Source organism: Artemia sp. Qi Xiang Cuo, chromosome 6 (genome assembly GCF_049724085.1).
Source record: "Artemia sp. Qi Xiang Cuo chromosome 6, ASM4972408v1, whole genome shotgun sequence".
In the NCBI taxonomy this organism is placed as follows: Eukaryota; Metazoa; Arthropoda; class Branchiopoda; order Anostraca; family Artemiidae; genus Artemia; species Artemia sp. Qi Xiang Cuo.
This window is the reverse complement of record NC_142799.1, coordinates 17,614,276-17,636,872: the sequence shown is the minus strand read 5'-3', so window position 1 is coordinate 17,636,872 and position 22,597 is coordinate 17,614,276. Positions and strand designations below refer to the sequence as shown.

General features: G+C 36.4%; 1 protein-coding gene across 1 annotated transcript in view; it reads left to right on the top strand.

Annotated features, from left to right (window-relative positions):
• The window catches only part of LOC148950935 (neural cell adhesion molecule 1-like), a 256,145-nt gene that overhangs the window by 90,372 nt on the left and 143,176 nt on the right, over positions 1-22,597 (top strand). The window contains exons 3-4 of the mRNA XM_089090517.1: positions 2,675-2,814; positions 17,823-17,957. Coding sequence (XP_088946643.1) covers positions 2,675-2,814; positions 17,823-17,957 — 275 coding nt within the window. The remainder of the gene's footprint in view (positions 1-2,674; positions 2,815-17,822; positions 17,958-22,597) is intronic.

Here is a 22,597-nt window from a genome sequence, read left to right as displayed (position 1 = left end):
AGATCCCGTTTATTTTCGATTCTGAGTATTTTTGGTTTTCCCTCCAAAATTGACTACCCCTCTCCCCTGCCCTCAGAAATTGTGGAACGATGGGCCTCTGAGCCGTGCCCTTGAGGCAGATCCCATTTATTTTCTATTCTGAGCATTTTTGGTTTTCCCTCCAAAATTCTCCCTCCCCCTCCCTCCCCTGCCCTCAGAAATGGGGGAACGAATGGCCTCTGAGCCTTGCCCTTGAGGCAGATCCCATTTATTTTCGATTCTGAGTATTTTTGGTTTTCCCTCCAGAATTGACCCTCCAGAATGATTTTTTTTAAAAATAATGCTGGGGAGTCCGGCGCCCCCTTCATAGCAATGTCCCTTCCCCCATGAAAACTCCCTTCATTGAAAGATCCTCCCACATAACCCTTAACCCCCCCCCCCCCCCCACTACCACAAAAAATTCCCACTGAAAATGTCTGTATACTTCCCAATAACCAATGCTATATGTTAACATTGGGTAAAGTTCATAACTTTCAGCCCTCCCCCTGGGGGCTTCGGGGGATTAAGTCATCCTAAAAGACATAGTTATCACATTTTCGACCTTACTAAACAAAATGGCTGTCTCAAAATTTTTATCAGGTGACTTTGGGAAAAAAAATAAGCGTGGGGGGGGGCCTAGTCACCCTCCATTTTTTGGTCAATTAAAAAGGGCACTAGAACTTTTAATTTCCGTTCCAACGAGCCCTCCTACGATATTCTAGGACCACTGCGTCAATACGATTACCCATGGGAAATGAAAAAAAAATAATCACGCATCCGTGATCTTTCTTCTGGCAAAAAATGGAAAATTCCACATTTTTGTAGATAGGAGCTTGAAACCTCTAGTAGGGTTATCTAATACGATGAATATGATGGTGTGATTTTCATCAAGGTTCTATACATTTTAGGGGGACTTTTCCCCTTTTTTCAAAAATAAGCCAAATTTTCTCAGGCGCGTAACTTTTGATGGGTATGATTAAACTTGATGAAATATATATATTTGAAATCACAATTAAAATTTGATTCTTTTGATGTATCTATTGGTATCAAAATTCCGTTTTTTAGACTTTTGGTTACCATTGAGCCGGGTCGCTCCTTACTTACAGTTCGTTACCACGAACTGTTTGATTTTTAAACACGGCAATACCTGTACCATGGAATTTTTGGTAGACAGCAAGGTTTATTTTTATCATATAGACTGAAAATATATGTTATTTTTAGTCGTTCATGAAAATGGACCATTTCTTTAGATGCCCTTTAATTGACAGGTATCTATCTTCTATTTTATTGAAAATATCTTTTCATCTTCCATTTTATACTAACTGCTTATTTATTGAAATGATGGTGTCAATATCATTTATAAAAAAGAGTAATCTAATTTTCTTACAAAATAGACGTCACGAATCAATACAATCAGATTTTTTCTTTTGTATTTTGTCTTGTCTGCTGGAGGTTGTCTTGGCCCTGTTTATATGTCTTGAAACTTTCAAGAGGATTAAAAAAAAAAAAAAAAAAAAAAAAACGAGGGGCCCGGGCTAAGATTCAATAAAATTAAATTTATCATCCACATTTTATTGTCCCCAGTAAACAAACGCATTAGTTCAGTAGGTTTAACCGAAAAGTTTCATGCCCATCAGAGAACGCAATTTTGACGCAATTTAGGCTGTCACAATTTGATGCAGCCGAGTTTTTCTTCAAAATATTTTTCTTCAAGTTTATCTTGCCCAGTGAGGTGCAAGCTGGTCAGACATAAAACTAACTTTAGCCTATTTTGAGAGTCATGTATCAATACAATAAATCGTCTTCCATGGTGCTTGCCTTCATTAATGTCCTCCTATCCCTGTCTATGTTCATTTAAGTCTCAAACATATTAGAGACGAAGCAAATTTAAGGCTCATCTTTGGGCGTCACGGGGCAACAGCGCCAAAACTATCTAAAATTTTTATCTTTACGTATTATATTTGCTCTCTTTAAATAAAAATATGTCTCAAGTACTTACTGTATTGTTTTTCTATTGTTTTTTTTTTACAGTTAAATCGTAAGACTAGTTGTTGGTGAGTTCAGTTTCACATCAGTTTATATTCTGACATCAATACAAACTACTGTTTTTCCTTTTTTTTTGTCTTAAATTACTACCTGTGGCTTCATAAATTTGCTCTTGCAAACACTTTTTGGTCCTTTTTGGGCCCCAAGCTCTATTTGTTCAAAAGACTGAGAGAGAGAGAGAGAGAGAGAGAGAGAGAGAGAGAGAGAGAGAGAGAGAGAGAGAGAGAGAGAGAGAGAGAGAGAGAAAGAGAGAGAGAGAGAGAGAGAGAGAGAGAGAGAGAGAGAGAGAGAGAGAGAGAGAGAAAGAGAGAGAGAGAGAAAGAGAGAGAGAGAAAGAGAGAGAGAGAGAGAGAGATGGGGGGGGAAAGAATTAGAGAGACCCGAACCGGGTGAACAAGACGGCAGATGCTAGATATTTGGATCACAGGAGATGGGGCATCAGTAGGCTGATATCTTTAGATAGGAGATGGTTGAGGCCTGTTTTACCCTGAAGACATGCAACAAGTTCCAATCTATAATCCTTAAAATTAACAATAAATTTAAACATCCAAAAAATATTTGAAATTTTGTTTGATTTTGAGGAACCAACATTAACACCTGAATCTTACAGGGTTCACGTGGAAGAAGGTCAAGATTCCTTACTTGAATTGATTTTCCAAAATATTGCCAAGAAAGACAAAGGCGAATACATATGTGCCGGTGAGGTGGATGGACAAGAATATAGAGCTTCTTTTACTCTTTCAGTGTTGAGTAAGTTGCGTTTTTCATTATTTTAGGCTGAACAAAGAAAACTGTATTTTTGGGCCCATTGCATATGGTGTCAACTACTGGAATTGTATTAAAGCTGACGTACATTAAGGAAGGTTCGTAGCGTGGTAAATATAGAGGATGTTTTTTTCAGGCATGATATTTGTGGTTTTCTATTTTAAAGCTTCGTTAGCATTTTCTGATCAAAATAAAACCGAAAAAAAATTACGAATGTTCAATAATAGGGGAAGAATATTGCCAATGAGATAAAGGCCTCTCTTACCTTTATTTTATTTTAACTCATTCCATGTAGAATTTTGAACAAGAATATAAAAGATTTATTTATAGAATATAATCGAAACAAAACTGCAACTTGAGCCAACGAAATTCAGAGTTTGATGTGTCAGCTTAAAATTAACAAATGGGAAATAACACCAAGCAGCACAAAGGTTTTCTTAAAAAAAAGAAAATGAAATGAGGAAGCAAAAATGGAAGTAAAAGGCAGGGGAAGATAAATCAGAAGAGGCAATTCTCAGCGTGATGACAATGCAATACAAATTTAAAGTTAAATTTTACCGTAAATCATTGATTCAGTAGCAAATACGTCGCGTATTTACATTATTGCATTTATTGCATTTATTTAACATTATTCCGTATTTTTGAAGGGGAAGATAACCTAACTTTTAAAAACCTGTTTCTTTTTAAAACCTCCTCGGGAAAATTTTATGCCACTAAAGGACCAAACAGTTAAATTTCTTCTGATTGGCTATTCTTTGCGAAAACTTTAGCCAGTAAAAAGAAGGAAAAGTCTTTGGGTCATAATATATTTTTTTGCAAATTCAACCCGTGTTTTCCTCTGTTCTTTCTCGTTTCTTGCGGTTACTTTATTATTTTTATTATCATTATTGTTATTATTGTTGTTATAATTATTAGTATAGTTATTACTATTATTCTTGTTATCATTATTATCTTGTTATTTTATCATTGTGTTAGGGTAATATATTATAGTTATTAACTATTACTATCGTCATAAGCAGTTCAACCCCAAGCAAACTTCTTCAAAACTGACCATAGAACATTTTTCTGCATGTTGAACAATTGCTTTTGTTTATGTTAAGTGTTTTGTTTTTTCAAGTTTCAAATAAAATATTAACACAAGGATTATTTTAAAACTTATGAATTTACTAATCTCTTGGCAGCTATAATGTATTCTTTTTTGTTTGTGTCCTATTTTTTTTTCTTCTCTATCGAGGGAAATCAAACTCTATAACAAGAAAACTTGTTTTGGTTCTCGGTCATCTTCTGGGAGTATTAAGCCAGTTCAAATTTTTGCAATAATATTTCTCCTTCAGGCAAACACGGAAAAATCGATCCTCCATCATCGCCTTTTGGCTTGGGAACAAACGGAGAAAATTGGATTTCACGGAGAAATAATTACCTCGAACCTTACGAATTTCACCCTTAACCTTATTTTGCATTATGAATTAGTTAAACCTTATTGAAGAGCTGATTACTTCAGTCCATTATTTAACAATATTGCTCCTAGAGGCATTAAATAAAAAAAAACGTTAACGTCCTAGAGGCATTAAATAAAAAAGTTTTTTTATTGTTTAAAAAAATAGAGTTGTGAGAAAGTCAAACTTTAGCGTAAAGAGCGAGGCGTTGAGGAGGGGACAGCCCCCTTCATATACGGAATAATTTCTGTTCGTTTTCAGTTTTACCCACGTTCCTTACTTTCAGTTAAAAAAACATGTTTTTCTTTTATTTGATTTTTGAACGTTTTTGAATTAATGCAGGTTTTGATTTTGGCTAACCGTACATGAATAATTAAAACAAAATTTTTATATTATATTTGGTTAAATGGCTTTCTCGAAACTTGTTTAATTTTATTTATAAACGTTTTTATTAGTAATAAATATACGTAACTTAGAATTAACTTACGTAACGAACTTCTATATTCATAAATTTTTAACACGTATATTAGGGGGTTCGCCCCCTAGTCAATACCCTGCTCTTTAAACTATAGTTCGAATTTTTTTTTCCAGTTCTTTAAAAATGACCTCTTAATCACAATCAGTTGATCAGTTGAAAAACTTGTTTTCTTTTTATTTAATTCCTGATCTTTTTCTTTAATAATGCTGGGAAATCCGGCACCCCCTTCATAGCAATGTCCCTTCCCCCATGAAAACCTCCTTCATGGAAAGATCCTTCCATATAGCCCCCGACCCTCTCCTTCCCCCACCTACCAGAAAAAATCTCCTCTGAAAAAGTCTGTATACTTCCCAATAACTAATACTATATATATATGTGTGTGTGTGTGTGTGTGTGTGTGTGTGTGTGTGTGTGTGTGTGTGTGTGTGTGTGTGTGTGTGTGTGTGTGTGTGTGTGTGTGTGTGTGTGTGTGTGTGTGTGTGTGTGTGTGTGTGTGTGTGTGTGTGTGTGTGTGTGTGTGTGTGTGTGTGTGTGTGTGTGTGTGTGTGTGTGTGTGTGTGTGTGTGTGTGTGTGTGTGTGTGTGTGTGTGTGTGTGTGTGTGTGTGTGTGTGTGTGTGTGTGTGTGTGTGTGTGTGTGTGTGTGTGTGTGTGTGTGTGTGTGTGTGTGTGTGTGTGTGTGTGTGTGTGTGTGTGTGTGTGTGTGTGTGTGTGTGTGTGTGTGTGTGTGTGTGTGTGTGTGTGTGTGTGTGTGTGTGTGTGTGTGTGTGTGTGTGTGTGTGTGTGTGTGTGTGTGTGTGTGTGTGTGTGTGTGTGTGTGTGTGTGTGTGTGTGTGTGTGTGTGTGTGTGTGTGTGTGTGTGTGTGTGTGTGTGTGTGTGTGTGTGTGTGTGTGTGTGTGTGTGTGTGTGTGTGTGTGTGTGTGTGTGTGTGTGTGTGTGTGTGTGTGTGTGTGTGTGTGTGTGTGTGTGTGTGTGTGTGTGTGTGTGTGTGTGTGTGTGTGTGTGTGTGTGTGTGTGTGTGTGTGTGTGTGTGTGTGTGTGTGTGTGTGTGTGTGTGTGTGTGTGTGTGTGTGTGTGTGTGTGTGTGTGTGTGTGTGTGTGTGTGTGTGTGTGTGTGTGTGTGTGTGTGTGTGTGTGTGTGTGTGTGTGTGTGTGTGTGTGTGTGTGTGTGTGTGTGTGTGTGTGTGTGTGTGTGTGTGTGTGTGTGTGTGTGTGTGTGTGTGTGTGTGTGTGTGTGTGTGTGTGTGTGTGTGTGTGTGTGTGTGTGTGTGTGTGTGTGTGTGTGTGTGTGTGTGTGTGTGTGTGTGTGTGTGTGTGTGTGTGTGTGTGTGTGTGTGTGTGTGTGTGTGTGTGTGTGTGTGTGTGTGTGTGTGTGTGTGTGTGTGTGTGTGTGTGTGTGTGTGTGTGTGTGTGTGTGTGTGTGTGTGTGTGTGTGTGTGTGTGTGTGTGTGTGTGTGTGTGTGTGTGTGTGTGTGTGTGTGTGTGTGTGTGTGTGTGTGTGTGTGTGTGTGTGTGTGTGTGTGTGTGTGTGTGTGTGTGTGTGTGTGTGTGTGTGTGTGTGTGTGTGTGTGTGTGTGTGTGTGTGTGTGTGTGTGTGTGTGTGTGTGTGTGTGTGATACATTACGGTGAGAAATTAATTAAAAAAAAGTTTCTTCAGTTGAAAGTAAAAAGCAACACCAAAACTTAAAACGAACAGAAATAATTCCATGTATGACGGGGGCCGCCCTTTCCTCAACCTACGCTCTTTACGCTAAAGTGTGACTTTTTGTCATAATGCTCTAAGAAAGATTGCTCAAACGCAAGGGCCCTCGGATTTGGATTTGAAATATTTTTAAAGGAATTTTAAGACTTTTGTATAGTTAAGACTTTTCCGTAACAAAGCGTAATAGTAATCAAAAATACATTCTTGATTGTTAACGCATCAGTATTAAAAGTTCAGCCTTTCGATCACACTACTTGTGGGGTAGAGAATACATTCTTAAAGCACTGTGGTAAAATAAAGGTCAAAATTTAGCGTTAAGACCAGGGTGGAGGGAGACTGCAGTCCCGAACTAAGCAAGATAATTTCTGTTAGTTTTTATATTTAATGCCACTCTCTATTTTTCACTTTTTTTAAATGTCTATTCTTTTTAATATTATGCTTGTAGCTATCTAAAAGCTGAGGGCTCTACTCTCAACCAATTCGTAAAAATTCTCCCACATTCCAAAAGCTTATTGGAATTAATGCTTGTAATTTTTAGGCGTTGATTAAGCAATTGCAATTATTGGATTGCATTCAATAGCGCTTATTGAAACCCATAAAATTAATTTGCGTATTTTGGATCAGACCTGAATAAGCTTCAAATTGTTCTTTCCTAGACTAAATAAAAAAAAAAAAAAGTTTTTCAAATAAGTCAAGAAGTAACATTAAAACTTAAAACAAATAGAAATTTTTCTGTATATGAGGGGGGCTGTCCCTTCTTCAACCAGTCAAATAAGTCAAGGAGTAACATTAAAACTTGAAACAAATAGAAATTTTTCTATATATGAGGGGGGCTGTCCCTTCTTCAACCCTCTCTCTTGACGCTAAAGTCTCAGAGCTCTTCAAAAATACTTCTCATTCGAAGTCCTCTTATCCTTATGGAGTTGGGACAAAAACTCAAATTTTAATATAAATAGCGAGGGATGAGGAATGGGCAGCCCCCTAATATAGGCATTAATTTCAGTTTGTTTCAAGTTTTATTGTCGTTTCTTACTTTCAGATGAAAAAAGCTTTTTTGTTTAATTTCTGACAATTTTCTGATCATGCCTGGATATCTCCCCCCCCCCTTTGTGTAAAATTCACCCTGGAAAATTCCCCCAGAAAACTATCTCCAAGGAGAATCACGACCCCCCCCCTGAAGAAAGTTCGTCCCGAAATGTTTGGTATATTTCCCAGTAACCGATGATATGTGTAAGCAGTGGGAACTTACAGTCCTTACAGAACTTACATTCGTTTCTCCAGAGGCTATTGGGGGTTATGTCATCCCCAGAAGCCTAGTTATATAACCTTTCGACTATGCTGAACTAAATGATTGTCCACAGAATTTTGATCAGATGCTTTTGAGGAAAAAAAGGAGCTGCCTTCCAATCCTTTCGGTCTCTTAGTAAAGGCACAAAAACTGTATTCAAGTGAGCCCTCTCTCAATATTCTATGATAATTGGTTCCATACGATCACCCCTGGGAAAAAATAAAGGAAATAAACACGCGTAGGTGATCTTTATTCTGGAAAAAAAAGCAGAGAATTCCAAAGATTTGTAGGTGGGAACTTGAAGCCTCCCTAGCATGGTTCCCTAATATTCTGAATCTGATGCTGTGATTTTCGTTAAGATCGCTGGACTTTTTAGGGTCCACTTTTCCCCTTTTCAAAAATCAGGCAAATTTTCTTAGGCTCTTAGCTTCTTATGGGTAATCCAAATTCCATTTTTAGAGTTTCGTCTACTATTGGGCCAAGTCGTTCCTTATTAACAGTTAGTTACCACGAACTGTCTGATCAAAAATTCTTGGCGTATTTATCTATCCGGACAAGTTAAAAATCTTTCTGTAAGAAACTTTCTTAAAAGATCATGTGGAGCTGCAAGATTTTTAACTCTAGCGTTTTTTTTTTATTTTGAATACGATTTTTGGTACAAATGGAATAAAATATGAGTTAACCACTAAAGGGAAAAGTTAACCACTAGTCTTTGACGATTTCTTCCAGTAATCGCGTAAAATTTATTTTGTCCAAACACTCCGTCCAATAGAGTATAATAGCTGTGCCTATTCAATAAGGAAATGTAATGTGCTATATTGATCAAAATAAAGGCCAGTTAGGGTACAAGTCCCCTTGTTATATATACCATTTGGACCTGTAGTAGAAAGTTTGATAGTTTAGATTTCAGATTCAGTTTTTGAGTTTTCCGTCAATATTCGTTCACAACATCCCCGAATTCGTTTAGACGTTTTAACCAAGCTCTATAGAGCGCAATAGTTACACTAATTCAATAAGATATTGCAATTAATTGCAACGATTGTAATAAGCTCTGTGGAACGCAGGAAGCATGTATATGCATTGAGTCAACTCATTTTGGAAGTGGCTAGTAATAACCAGTAATTTTAGACGTTGATATGCGTAATTTTGGCCTTTTTTTTAGGTGTTTGCACATTGAAACTTTCAAATAAATGCCTTTTGAAAGTAAATAATTTTGAAGACTTGCACGTTTGGCGTATTTTTGCAATAAAAATGACTTTGGTGCTTTTTTTACTTATGGTCTACAACATATCATAGGCTGCGCAATAGCACTACCTAAGTAAAGAACGATGTTGGCACAGAGGATTTTTTTTTTTTTCCATACACGGGCACTTCGTATCGAATGAGTTGTCGTATAAATTTCAAAAAGGACTCATTCGGTTGGAAATTGGAGTGGCTAGTGTCCTTTTTAACATTCAGAAGTGATTGGAAGGCAACTAGCCCCCCCCCCCCACGCCCATCATTCCCCCTAACATATCCAATCAAAATTTTGCCATTTTGTTCAGCGTAGTGGATTTGCAGATAGAAAATATGTTTTTGAGGAGGACAGTCCCCCACAACCCTCGGGGCAATGGTTTTAAATTATGTCCTAAGGGCATATAAGAACGATGTTGTGACAATGTATTATATATTATTTTTTTCCTTTAGAGCAGGGCACTTCATATCGAAGAAGTTGTCGTAGAAACTTCGAAAAGGGCTCATTCAATTGGAAATTGGAGTGGCTTGAGCCCTTTTTAATAGTTGAAAGTGATTGTAAGGCAACTAACACCCCTTTCACGCCCACCATTTCCCCAAACACATCCAATTAAAACTTTTAGATAGCCATTTTGTTCCACGCAGTTTAAAGTTCAGGAAACAATGACTTTGAGTAGGACACTCCCCCCACAGTCTTCAGGGCAAGGGTTATAGGCTATGCCCTGGGGGCATATAAGGTTTTCATTGAAATCATTGTCATAAAAACTTGAAAAGGGCTCATTCGATTGGAAATTCAGAGGGCAGATGCCCTTTTTCATAGTCGAAAGTGATTTGAGGGCAACTAACCCCCCTCTCACGCCCACCTTTTCCCCAAACACATCCAATCAAAATTTTTAGATGGCCATTTTATTCAACGCAGTTGAAAGTTTTAGAAATTAGGTCTTTAAGGATGACAACTCCTCCCCCCACAACCCTCAGGGCAAGGGTTGTAAGTTATGCCCTGGGAGCATGTAAGGTTTTAAAAGAAAGTGATTTTGTAAAAAAAATCAAAAAGGGCTCATTCAATTAAAAATTAAAAAGGCTAGTGCCCTTGTTAATAGTCGAAAGTAATTGGAAGGCAACTAACATACCTTCCAAACCCACCATTTCCCCAAACACATCCAATCAAAATTTTGAGATAGCTGTTTTGCTCCACGCAGTTTAAAGTTCAAGAAATTATGCCTTTGAGCAGGACACCCTCCCCCACAGTCTTCAGGGCAAGGGTTATAAGTTATGCCCTGGGGGCATATAAGTTTTTATTGAAATCTTTGTCGTAGAAACTTGAAAAGGGGCTCATTAGATTGGAAATTCAAAGGTATAGTGCCCTTTTTAATAGTCAAAACTTATCTGAGAGCAATTAATCTCCCTTTCTCGCCCACCTTTTCACCAAACACATCCAATCAAAATTTTTAGATAGCCATTTTGTTCAGTTTTGTTGATTTCCAGATAGAAATTATGTTTTTGAGGAGGAGACTCCCAAACAGCCCTCAGGGCAAGGGTTGTAAGTTATTCCCTGGGAGCATATAAGGTTTTTATAGAAAGTGTTGTTGTAAAAACTTCAAAAAGAGCTCATTCGACTGAAAATTTAAATGGCTAGTTCCATTTTTAATAGTCGAAATTGATTCGAAGGCAACTAATACCTCTTCCACGCCCACCATTTCTCCAAACGCATCCAATCAAAATTTTTAGACAGGCTTTTTGTTCTACGCAGTTTAAAGTTCAGGAAATTATACCTTTGAGCAGGACACTCCCCCTGCAGTCTTCAGAGCAAGGGTTATAGGCTCTGCCCTGGGGGTATATAAGGTTTTCATCGAAATCTTTGTCGTAGAAACTTGAAAAGGGCTCATTCGATTGGAAATTCAAAAGGCAAGTGTCCGTTTTAATAGTCAAAAGTGATTTGATGGCAACTAACCCCCCTGTCACGCCCACCTTTTCCCCAAACACATCCAATCAAAATTTTTAATAGCCATTTTATTCAACGTAGTTGAAAGTTTGGGAAATTAGGTGTTTAAGGATGACAACCCATCCCCCTCACAACCCTCAGGGCAAGTGTTGTAAGCTATGTCCTTGGAGCATGTAAGTTTTTTATAGAAAGCGATGTTGTAAAAACATCAAAAAGGGCTCATTCAGTTGAAAATCAAAAAGGCTAGTGCCCTTTTTATGGTCGAAACTGATTGAAGGGCAACTTCAATTTGGATGTTACAATCATAATATTGAGATATCCATTTTGTTCAACGTAGTCGAAAGTTATGGAAATTAGGTCTTTTAGGATGATAACCCCCCTAAGAGCCCTCAGTGCAAGGGTTGTAAGTTATGCCATGGGGGCATATAAGGTTTATATAGAAAGTTTTTGTAGAAATATCAAAAAGAACTCATTTGTTTGGAAATTGAAATTTCCCTTTTTAATAGTCTAAAGTGAATGGAGAGTAATTGACCCCCCTCTCACGCCCACCTTTTCCCCAAACATATCCAAACAAAATTTTTAGATAGCAGTTTTGTTCAACGTAGTTGAAAGTTTTTAGGATGTCTTTATGGTCGACAAGGATGACAACCCCCCCCCTCCTCACAGCCCTCAGGGCAAGGGTTGTAAGTTATGCCCTGGGGGCATATGAGGTTTTTATTGAAAGCGTTGTCGTAGAAACTTCAAAGGGGCTCATTCAATTGAAAATTGAAAGGGCTAGTGCCTTTTTTAATAGTTGAAAGTCATTGAAGAGCGATTAAAGCCCCTCTCACGCCCACCATTTTCCCAAACACATTCAACCAAAGTTTACAGATAGTTATTTTGTCCAACGTAATTGAAAGGTCTGGAAATTAGGTCTTTCAGGATAACAAATCCCCCCAGCCCTCAGGGCAAGGGTTGTAAGTTATACCCTATGGGTAGATAAGGTTTCTATAGAAAGCATGGTCATGTAAACCTCGGAGAGGGCTCTCTAGTGCTCTTTTTAAGAGACAAAGCGATCGGATGGCAGCTAAACCCCCCCCCCCCCGCACACACACATATCGTATTGTCCCGAAGTGTATTTAATAGAAATTTTGAGATAGCCATTATGTTCAAAATAGTCTAAATATCACATAAAAATGCTTTTGGGGTTGAAACAAACGCCAGAGATTAGGAGCAAGAGTTGTAAGTGACGCCTAGGGGTATTTAAGATTTTTATGGAAGGGACGGTTGTTTAACTTGAGTAGGGGATGGGTGTTTAACTTGAGATTTAACATGAGTAGGGCTTAAAACCCCTATGTCATCCCAAGGCCAGAACATAATTTGCACTTTACTGAAAAAAATACAAATGTGCGTTATCAGTTTAATATACATATACTGATATTTAGTAATCAAAATGTTAATATTATTTGATTTATTAAAGTAATAAAAGTAAAAACATTTATATTTTTTTCAGTAAAGTGCAAATTTTGTTCTAACCTTGGGAAGGCATAGGGGTTTTGAGCCCAACTTATTTTAATTTCTGCTCGTTTTAAGTTTTACTCGGTTATTTATTCTAATTTCTGTTCCTTTTGGGTTTCATTTATTTATTGATGCTGATTTGTGGTAGTCTCACGCTTGGTAAATTATTTGATTTATTTTTGCTCATTTTTGTTTAATGGAGTTCTTTACTTTTCTTTGAAAAACTTATTTTGTGGAAAAAGTTTTTTTGATTTATTATAAAAGATATCTGGTAATATTGGTAGTAATTACTGCTTCTATAATAACATCTACTGTCCAATTGCTAAAAGTGTTATGATAAGTTTTAGATAGAAAGGGAACAACAGAAATAACCATATTTTCATAATTCATATTATGTCTTATTTGATCTTCATTTCAAGTAATACTAAAGCGTATTTCTTACATTTAAAGATTGTTTCTTAATCACTATTGATATTATAGCTTGTAGCACTATTGAATATTATTCCAAAATTCTACCTGATAAATCAATCCAATAATCTGTAAGCTGTTCAATGATTTTGTGGTTACTAAAAAAACATTTAATTCTACGCTTATATTTTTAAGATAATTTTAATTGTATATGGAAAGTTACTGATGTCAAAACTAGCGTAAGACTATGAAAAATCTTTTGTATTAGAGAATTTTTTTTTGGTTGCGTACTCGTTATTTACTCCCAAATGAGTTTTTCAACTTTTAATACTTAATTTTTGCATTTTCAATAAAATACTAGTTTTCTAAAACCCTAGAAACACGGGGAACCATAATTATTTGATTTATTCTTGATAGTTTCATTGAAATATATTAGATAGGCTGTGAAGCAATAATTTTTGTCCGTTTTAAGTTTCAACTTCTCTCTTTCCTTCCCTCGGAAAAACTTTGTTTTTTTAGATTAATACAGATATAAGACTGTTTATCTTCTTCATAAAAATGGGCATTAGACTAGTTGCCTTTTTCTAAAGCCAAATATTTAGTGATTGCCCTTTTCTGAAGAGAACATGCTAAACACAAAAGCAGTACCATTAAATTCTTTATTTTATACTATTTCCAAATATCGTGGCCCCTTTTCTGAAAATACATCCACCCTTCTGATGGTCCGGGATATAGCCCTAGGAATATATTAAAAAAAAATCAGCCAATAAAATTCTTACTTTACAATATGAAAGAATAAAGAATGGCAAGATTCAACACAACGATAAAATGTATTTATGCAGTTATATGTGGGACCTCAGATGGGGAGGGAGGTATAATGTCAAAAAATTAACCATGATATTTGGAAAAATTCTAGCGTAAAATTGAAAATTCCGGCTCAACTAACCCACCCCCTCCTCAATGCTATTGCTTAGATATAACCAAAAATGGCTCATTTTTACAGTTTCAAATATTTTGTCAATATCAGCTGTTCATAATCCCATATAAAAAGAGCTTCGTAAAAGTTTCGTATATAACCTTATATTATGTCCAATCAACCAGAAGGGGTGGGGGTGAGGTTGTTACGCAAAAAATAATATATACATCATCAGTACTTGTCAATTAGCTGGTACACACGCAAGATAGATGCTAAAGGAAACTAGTCAAACGGGTATCAGTCATTAGAGAATTGGATCGAAAAAGCGTGGTTTGTCATTGCGTTTACAATATTTAAACTATTGTTTTTTTGTTGTTTTTTTGGGGGGGGGGGGGGTTAGGGGGGAAAAGTACTAGGTTAGGTTACGTATCTAATATATACTATGCTTTAATAGAAGATTTTTTCACGGGGGGGGGGGGAGAAGAGATTACTCAGAAAATGTGAATCTTACTCATTATTCAAAAGCGCAACATAAATTCAAAATCGAAACAAAAATGTAACGTTTTTAGGACCGTAACGTACCGTTTTATTTAAAACGTAGCAAAAATGGTACGAACTTAACCTCAGTGGCAACCCTGCTTTTGAGTAATTTTGCTATATCTCGCTACATTAATCTCTACTAAAAGGATTAATTTAGATATGATTGATATGAGTTTTTTCGGGTTGGCCAATTGTATCGTTTCTTCAGCAACTCTACAAATGGTAAAACCCTTCAAAAATTGTTTACTTTAAAGAATATAGTTCGTTTCTTCATAAGTAATGGGAACGATAGTATATTTATTCAGTTTCTCTAAATTCAAATAAAGTATTTCTTATTCTTTTGTTTTATAGCATAATTATTATTAAACATTCAAAGTTCAGAATTTATTTTGTTGCCTATTTATTGTGAATTTTTTATAATAAAAATATTTGATCAAAATGATCTTTTTAAAGTAAGTACAGGACTTCCAAAGAAAGAATCAATAAATAATTGTGCTAATTATGGGGTTGGCTACTCCTAGTTGAAATTCATAAGTTCTTGCGTTTCTGTGTTTTTGAAAATTAAACGGGGCTCAACAGAATATAATATTTTAAGCTTAAGGCTAGAAATTGTAAAAAACGAATATATTAATTTCGGAATTACGAGTAAAGTTGTCCGGTTTAAGTTTCAAAAGCTCAGTCGTGAAAATTACAGAAGAAACATTACTAAAATAACAATTTGGAGCGGAAGAGGAAGAGGGGGGAGGAGAAGAGCATACAATAAGTAGAGTAGAAGAAGCATGATTCAGTACCTCAAGCCCTCCTATATAAATATTCCATGGGTAGAAAGAGAAAGGTTATGTTTTACTATTAAATAAAAAAAATAAATTTTTTTCAACTGAAAGTAGGGAACAACATTAAAACTTAAAACAAACAGAAATTATTACGTAAATAAAGGGGGTTTCCCCCTCCTCAACACCTCGCTCTTTACGCTAAAGTTTGAATTTTTTTCTCAATTCTTTAATAATGACTCCCGAAACACAGGGGCCGCTTAGTTAGAACAATAAGACGTTTTTTTTTTAACTAATAAAAAACTTTAGTGTAAAGAGCGAGGTATTGAGGAGGGGGTAACCCACTTTATATACAAAATAATTTCTGTTCTTTTTAAGTTTTAATATTGCCCCTTACTTTCAGTGGAAAAAATCTTTTTTTTTAAATTTAATTTTTGAAAAGGAGAAGTCCCTACTGGTTTTAGGATAGCTTTAATTAAACCACATTATAAGAAAGGTGATACAACTGTGTGTGGTAGCTATAGAGGTAGACCCCGAAGCCGCGCCCAAAAGTCGGCGGCGCGCCGCCGAAAAAAATTCGGCGGCGCGCTGCCGAGCTAGCATCCGTGCGCTGACGCCGCCGCTGATTCTATCGGCGGCAGCGGCACTAATACGCCACCGTTTCTTTGTTTTTTTTTCCTTTTTTTAATTATCGGTAGCGACCTCGGAGCTTCAACCGTCATACCGGCCAATCTATTTCTTAAGGAAAGATACTGTCATCTTGGGCTCGCCATGTATATCGGTTCGTAGGAAGATGTAGAAGAAATTTTTTCGGATGTAAAGAACAATGTTGGCACAATGTATTTTTTTTTTCCATACCAGGGCAATTCGTATCGAGGAGTTGTCGTAGAAACTTCGAAAAGGGCTCATTTGATTGGAAATTGGAATAGCTGGTGCCTTCTTTAATAGTCGAAAGTGATCGGAAGGCATATAACACCCCTTCTACGCCCACCATTTCCCCAAACACATCCAATAAAAATTTTAAGATAGCCATTTTGTTCAGAGTAACTGATTTCCAGAGAGAAAATAAGAAAGGAAACAACAGTTTTGTGTTTTTTCTTTTCCTCCGTTGTGTTTTGGCACTGAAATAATTATTTATGGATATTGGAAACTAATAATTCCTTTTTCAAAGTTACGCCAGAACAACAAACATGTTGCTTCCTGTTGCTTCCGCTTTTCATTTCTGGGAAGGAGGGTGAAAAACCGATAAATTCTAGGAAACAAGCACTGCTTCAAACATGCAGCTTGCATGAGTGTTTAATGAGCATAGAGGTTTTCTAATTACACCACAAGACCCTTAACTACAGTATATCGTGCCGCTGACGTTTGGATATGCACTAATGAGGGTTTTACGGAATCGAAAGTTGGGAATATATCCTTCAATTGAGCTTGTAAAAAGGGATGGAAAGCGCTTTCTTTACACCTTCCTGTTTTTGAGGACATGATTTTTTACACGAAGAAAAGCATCTTTAGAAATATAAATTTTGTTAAAAAAATATTGATTTAGAGAGTTGAACTCAAAGGAGAGGATAAGGGAATTTTACTAGCGTGCAAGGTTAGCCCGATTAAGCTTTCATGAAAATTGGAAAAATTGTATGTTAAAATCGCGCTCTTTGGGGTTTCAGACACTGCATTCAGACGAATTATCTGGATTTCCCACTAAAGTTAAGGCCTAACATTGCTATGACCTTCAACGTCCTTTAAAAATTTCTCGTCAGCTTCAAATAATGATATTAATTTGGAAGAAACACATACACGGTGGCACAGAGTATTAATATCAAGCTGTGTTGCAGCGCAGTATTTTAAAACTTCAAGGGATTTTTTTTCAATGACAGATTACATTTTTTAATTCTGTCCATAATCTTTCTGTCTTGACTTCTAAATCCATAAATTAAGATTTCGTAAAAAAAATATATATATATTTAATCGACAAATAAAAAGAAATAAAAAGTCTTAGAGACCAAGAAAATATAATAATATTAATAATGGTGGGATACTAGTAAAAGTAGTAATTTAAATACTGATAAAATCTTCTTCTTTCTTTTTATAAGTTGAAGCAGGAACAACATAAAAGAATTTTTGAAAAACACAGAGGAGGATAATAAAAAAAGACATGAAATGTTTCTTCATTCAAGGTAACATTACAAAGACAAAACATTGACAATAACCTGTATACAGTGGCAGTTTTGGCCTCTCTTGTGCCGGGGTAAAATCTTGATTAGCCCCCCACTCCCTGTTTTTCGCAAAATTTTCAGGCCAAATCTTAACATAACGGAATTATTTTCAATTTAATAATTAATTAATAAATTATTCTTTAATTTCTACTTTATTTTGATAAAAATAAAATTTCAAAAATTACAAAATCACTTTAGCCGTTACCTTAGATTATTTATTTGACATATTGCGCTTCTAAAATATTGTGCCCGGGACAAGTGTACGTTTTTTCTCCTTAAACCACCCCTGCCTGTAAGCCTGTGTATAGAGATTTTTTTTATATCAAACGGTAACCTTATCTTATAGTTGATTTTGACTTTACCTTATCCTAAATCCAAAAGTTTATGATTTTTGCCATTATTTACCATATAAGTCGCCTATTTTTAGCGTTCTTTTTTAAGTTCTCCTCAACTCAGGGACGTAATTTTTCCAGCGTATCTGAAACTACTTTATGGTAATTGGGGAAACTATATTTTTCGCTTCTGTCGCCTAAAACACTCGTAACGGTAGACACATCTCTTTTTTTTGCAGAGCCGATTACATTTACTGACGCTCCAGAAGTACAGCTAGCTCCTGAAGGCAGGGATTTCCTGGTGAAATGTGAAGTTGGCAGTGATCCAAAACCCACTGTATCCTGGAGAATCAAGGGAAAAACTTTTCGTAAAAGTACGTACATATTTTAGTTATTCAATAGTTTTCAGTCTTAACTGAGTTTCTTTTTTATTGGTTATGTTTTTGTATCAAATAAAAAAAAAATAATAAAGAACAACATTAAAATTAAAGCGAGCAGAAATTTTTGCGCATGCGAGCAGCTGTTTAAACAGTCGTTTTCTGCTCCTTCTACAAAATCTACAAGCCTTGGTCCACCTTAATTACTGCATGGTTTTGCATTTTTTTCAGCACTTGGTGACGCATATTATATTTAAACATAAAAACTTAAAACCAACAGAAATTATTCCGTATATGGGAGGGGCTACCCTTCTTCAACCTCCATATCTTTAATATAAAGCTTTAAAGTGTTTTAAAATACTTCTTAATTCAATTTAAGACTCTTTTGTTTGAGCAGTCCTTATTAAAGCATTTGAACAAAAAGTAAAACCTTAAGGTTAAGAGTGGGATGTGGGCTGGGTAAAAAATATAAAAATTGACGGTGTATTTGGGCTCAAGATAAAAAAAAATGTTTTTTTTTAATGTATATGTTGTTTTCAAAATTCCGTTTTTTCTAAGTTTCAGTTACTTTTAGCACTTAGCACAAGTTGCTGGATTTTAGCAAGTGTTTAATTTTAGCGACTTTGTTACTCTTATTGCTGTTTAGGTTCACTTTACAGTTATACAGTTATTATGTTGTTATAAAAATTCCACTTTTTAAGGTTTCACTTACTTTTAGCACGAGTTACTCCTCGTTTACAGTTTATTACCAAAAACTGCTTGATACAAAAAACACATTTATTTGCCTTATTTTGCTAATTTGTTAATATTTATTAATTAAAAGTACTTACCCCAATTATACAATCATTATCAGATAGCTTTCTGTCCAGAAAACCCATATTCCAATGAAAATTGTCTCAAGATTTTATCTGGAAATCGTATTTATCTATTTAATTTTGTCGAAATGATTTTTAGTTCGAACAGAATCAGTTTTTTAACATTAAAGTTACGCTTAGCTAATTATTTAGTGGCTTAGTAGCTGCAGTTTTTTTTGGAATGAAAGGGAGCATAGAACGTTGTTTTTTGAATTAACGTAAATGCACAACCATCATATTCACGACTGTATTCCCACAGCAAGTACAGCTTTATTTTGTTTCGTCTGGCTTGTCTGGTGTCTTGTGTTTTTTCACGTAAAGCTTCTATATTTTGTATTATCTGCACCATCTGAATTGGATTTTGTGACAAGCCAGGAGCTGTAGGTTGCACCGTAAGGGCATGATACATACATCATTGGATTGACTTTCCTTACCTTAGACCTTAGATCTTCATATGCCTCCGGAGGCACCCAGGGCATTGACGAAGAGACGCCAGTCGTCCCTCAAATGGGCTGCTGCCATAACGTCTTCTCAGTGTGGTTGTATGAACGTATTCGTATTTAGAAGAAACCACTGCTATGTTCGGCGTAGTGTGTTCTTTGGTCTTCCCCTTTGCTGCTTTCCGGTTGGTTGCCACTGGAGGATGCACTTTGGTGTTTGATCGTCTTTCATTTATACAGCAATGCCAAAGTTTTCCATCTTCGGGTCCTTGTCATGTAGATGACTAGAGTTTGCCCAGTAATTTAGCGTATTGTTTAGTTCGAGGCTGTTGTGTCCAGTTTATGTTGAGGATTCTTCGCAGACAGTGGTTCTCAAAGCCTTGAAGTCTTTTCTCTTGCTGCTGATTTAACTTCCAGCATTCGCACAGCATAAATGGGAGGACATTACTATTGAAGACTTGAAGTTTTAGCCGGTTTGAGAACTTCTGTAAACATCAAATCTGTTTAAGCCTGATAAACGAGCTACTAGCCTGTCGTCTATTACCCTTGTATTCTCTACTCTACTTCCCAGACATTTAAACTGGACAACTTTTTCTATATCTTCGTTGCCACACTGTTGAGGGGGGATCCCGAGACAGCCATACTTTTAGTTTTGATGCATTTATCTTGCATTTATCTTGATGAATTATCTTTCATTTATCCCTCACAACATCCAAGAACTGTTGGAATTTCTGCTTGTGTGATTTAGGGAGACTGATGTCGTCTGCGCAGTCTATATCTGCAATTCTCTTTTCGTTTTTGATTGAGATTCCGTAATTTGTGCATCCGCGGAGGATGTAATCTATCACCAGTATGAAGAGAAAAGGGAACAGGGCACAGCTTAGCTTCACTCCGGAGATGATCCAGAGATATCTTGATTGGCCTCCACTCATCTGAACTCATCTCACTGCAGCTTCATTACCGCATCGTCCTGGAACCCTGCTGAAACAAATTTTGTTTCAGGGTTTTTCTTTCATGGATCAAGCTCCAAATTTTACCAAAGATCCACCAGTCCCTGTGCCTCTTTTTATGTCCAATTACTTTCTTACCAACATCCTTGAAAGTGTTTCTGATGCTACTCCATATAGGGTGCTTCACCAAGATGGCTGAGAGGCTCAAACCTGTTGTGGAGATTCAAAAAGAACTTCCTCCTCACTTCTGATTAAGCAAGCCTATAAGAGTCATATAGGGGTATCAAGGGGTCTGTCTTCTTTTCCGGGGCCTTTACTGCTACCACTACTAACAACTCACCGCAGCACGAAGGCGCCTGAGGCCAACACAGCTGCGCACGCTCCTCCTCCGTTCTAATCTATTCAAAGCTTCCCTCATTACACCCTTCCAGGAAGTCTCCATTCCTTTAAATCTTTCTTTATGACATCCTCCCACCCGAACCACGGACGATCTGCTTTCCGTTCCAACCGCGGACGACATGCTACCCGTTTAGCCCTAGACGGTTGGCTGAAAAGGATAATCCTCTGCAATATGTTATCCTTCATCCGCAGAACTTGCCCTTGTCATCTCAATCTTTCTCTCACTATAGCCCTAGAAAGCGAGACTGAACCACACTTTTAGCACAGCCTAGAATTTGAAATACGGTCAGTCAGCTTCAGATTGACCAGTTTTTCGCTTTTCAAAAATCTTCATGCACTTTTCGAAGCACCCATGCTTCTTGACCAATGACCATTGTCATCACTGTAGCTTCCAATATTCTAATCTTGGTTTGCAGACCCATCTTTCTATAATTCCAAACTCCTTTAGCTATGAAAAAACACCCTGAGCCTTGACTATTCTAATTTTAACATCTTCACTGCTCACACCGTCTTTACTAATAATACTGCCTAGGTAAGTGAAGCTCTCCACCCTAACATCACCTTTTCATCTTCATTTATTCCTAGCCTTAGTGACTTAGTCTTCTGAACATTAATTTTTAAACCTATTCTAGCACTCTGAACTCGCAAAACCTCTAAAAGTTCATTCATTTTGCTCACACTTTGATCTAGGATGTTTGAATAATCAGCATAATCTAAGCTCAGGAGACTTTTTCCTCCCCATTTGGTTTTGTGGTCTTCCATTGCCCTCGCCGTGCTCCTTAAGACAAAGTCCACCAAAATTATTCATATAAAGGGGGATAGAACACAACCCTGCTTAACTCCTGATTTTTTACGAAACCAGCTACTATCCTCATTTCCTACCTTAAGCGGAGCAGTGTTATTCTCGTACATATCACTAATCACTTTAATTTATTTGTCGGGTATACCATACAAGGATAAGACCTTTGCTAAAGCTCTTCTATCTACAAAATCGAACGCTTGCTCAGAATTTCTAAAACTGGGGATTAACGGTGTTTGATAACTCAGGCACTTCTTAATTATTAGCCTAAGAGTGAAAATTTGGTCGACACATCCTCTACCTTTTTTAAGACAGCACTGTTCTTCTCTTAAAACTTTGTCTACAGCATCTCTCAGTCTAAAAAGTATCATTATACTAAGAGATTTGTTACCTACATAGACCAGACTAATGCCTCGATAATTATCACACTCAGTATTACCACCTTTCTTATACAGTGGTTTAATTAAGGATTTCCTAAAATCGCTAGGTACTTCCCCTTTTTCCAAAATCATATTCATAATTTTCCGTAACTTATTTCTAACCTCAGAGCCCCCATATTTGAGAAACTCATTTACCCCACTATCAGCACCTGGGGCCTTATTATTTTTTCATCCTTTTAGTACTGTCTCTAATTCTTCCTCACAAAATAAATCTTTTTTCAAATCCAATGTGTCACAAACTTTCTCATTTTCCTCTATATTTTTTCCTGTAACTCTATCCCGGTTTAGCACATTCTCAAAATGTTCTGCCCATCTCTATTTAACTCTTTCCTTATCATGGCCCCGTTCCTATCTTTAACTGGGACAAGTCCAGATTCAAGTTTCCGGGGTCTTTAGTTAGAGCCATAATCATATATAACATTACTTAAACACTTTTCTTAGAGAATGATATAAGCTTACTTAGAAATATGATAATTTTCCAGCTTTCTTATGTCTTTCACAACCTTTTAAAATTATTTTCCAATATAAAGAAAAAACAACTAAGTTCAAACAACATAATTTGCTAGTTAGATACAGCCGAAACTCATCTATCGAAAGATAGCAAAATTGTCAAACATCAAAGCTGCAGTTTTGGGCTGTCTTATTCAAAATCTGTAAAGTTTGTTTTGAATGATGCCTAGAGATATAGATTAGGCTATCTGCTCTCATTGGGGAGAGGTTGGGGGCTAGAATACAATTGTGACAGAACCAACTAT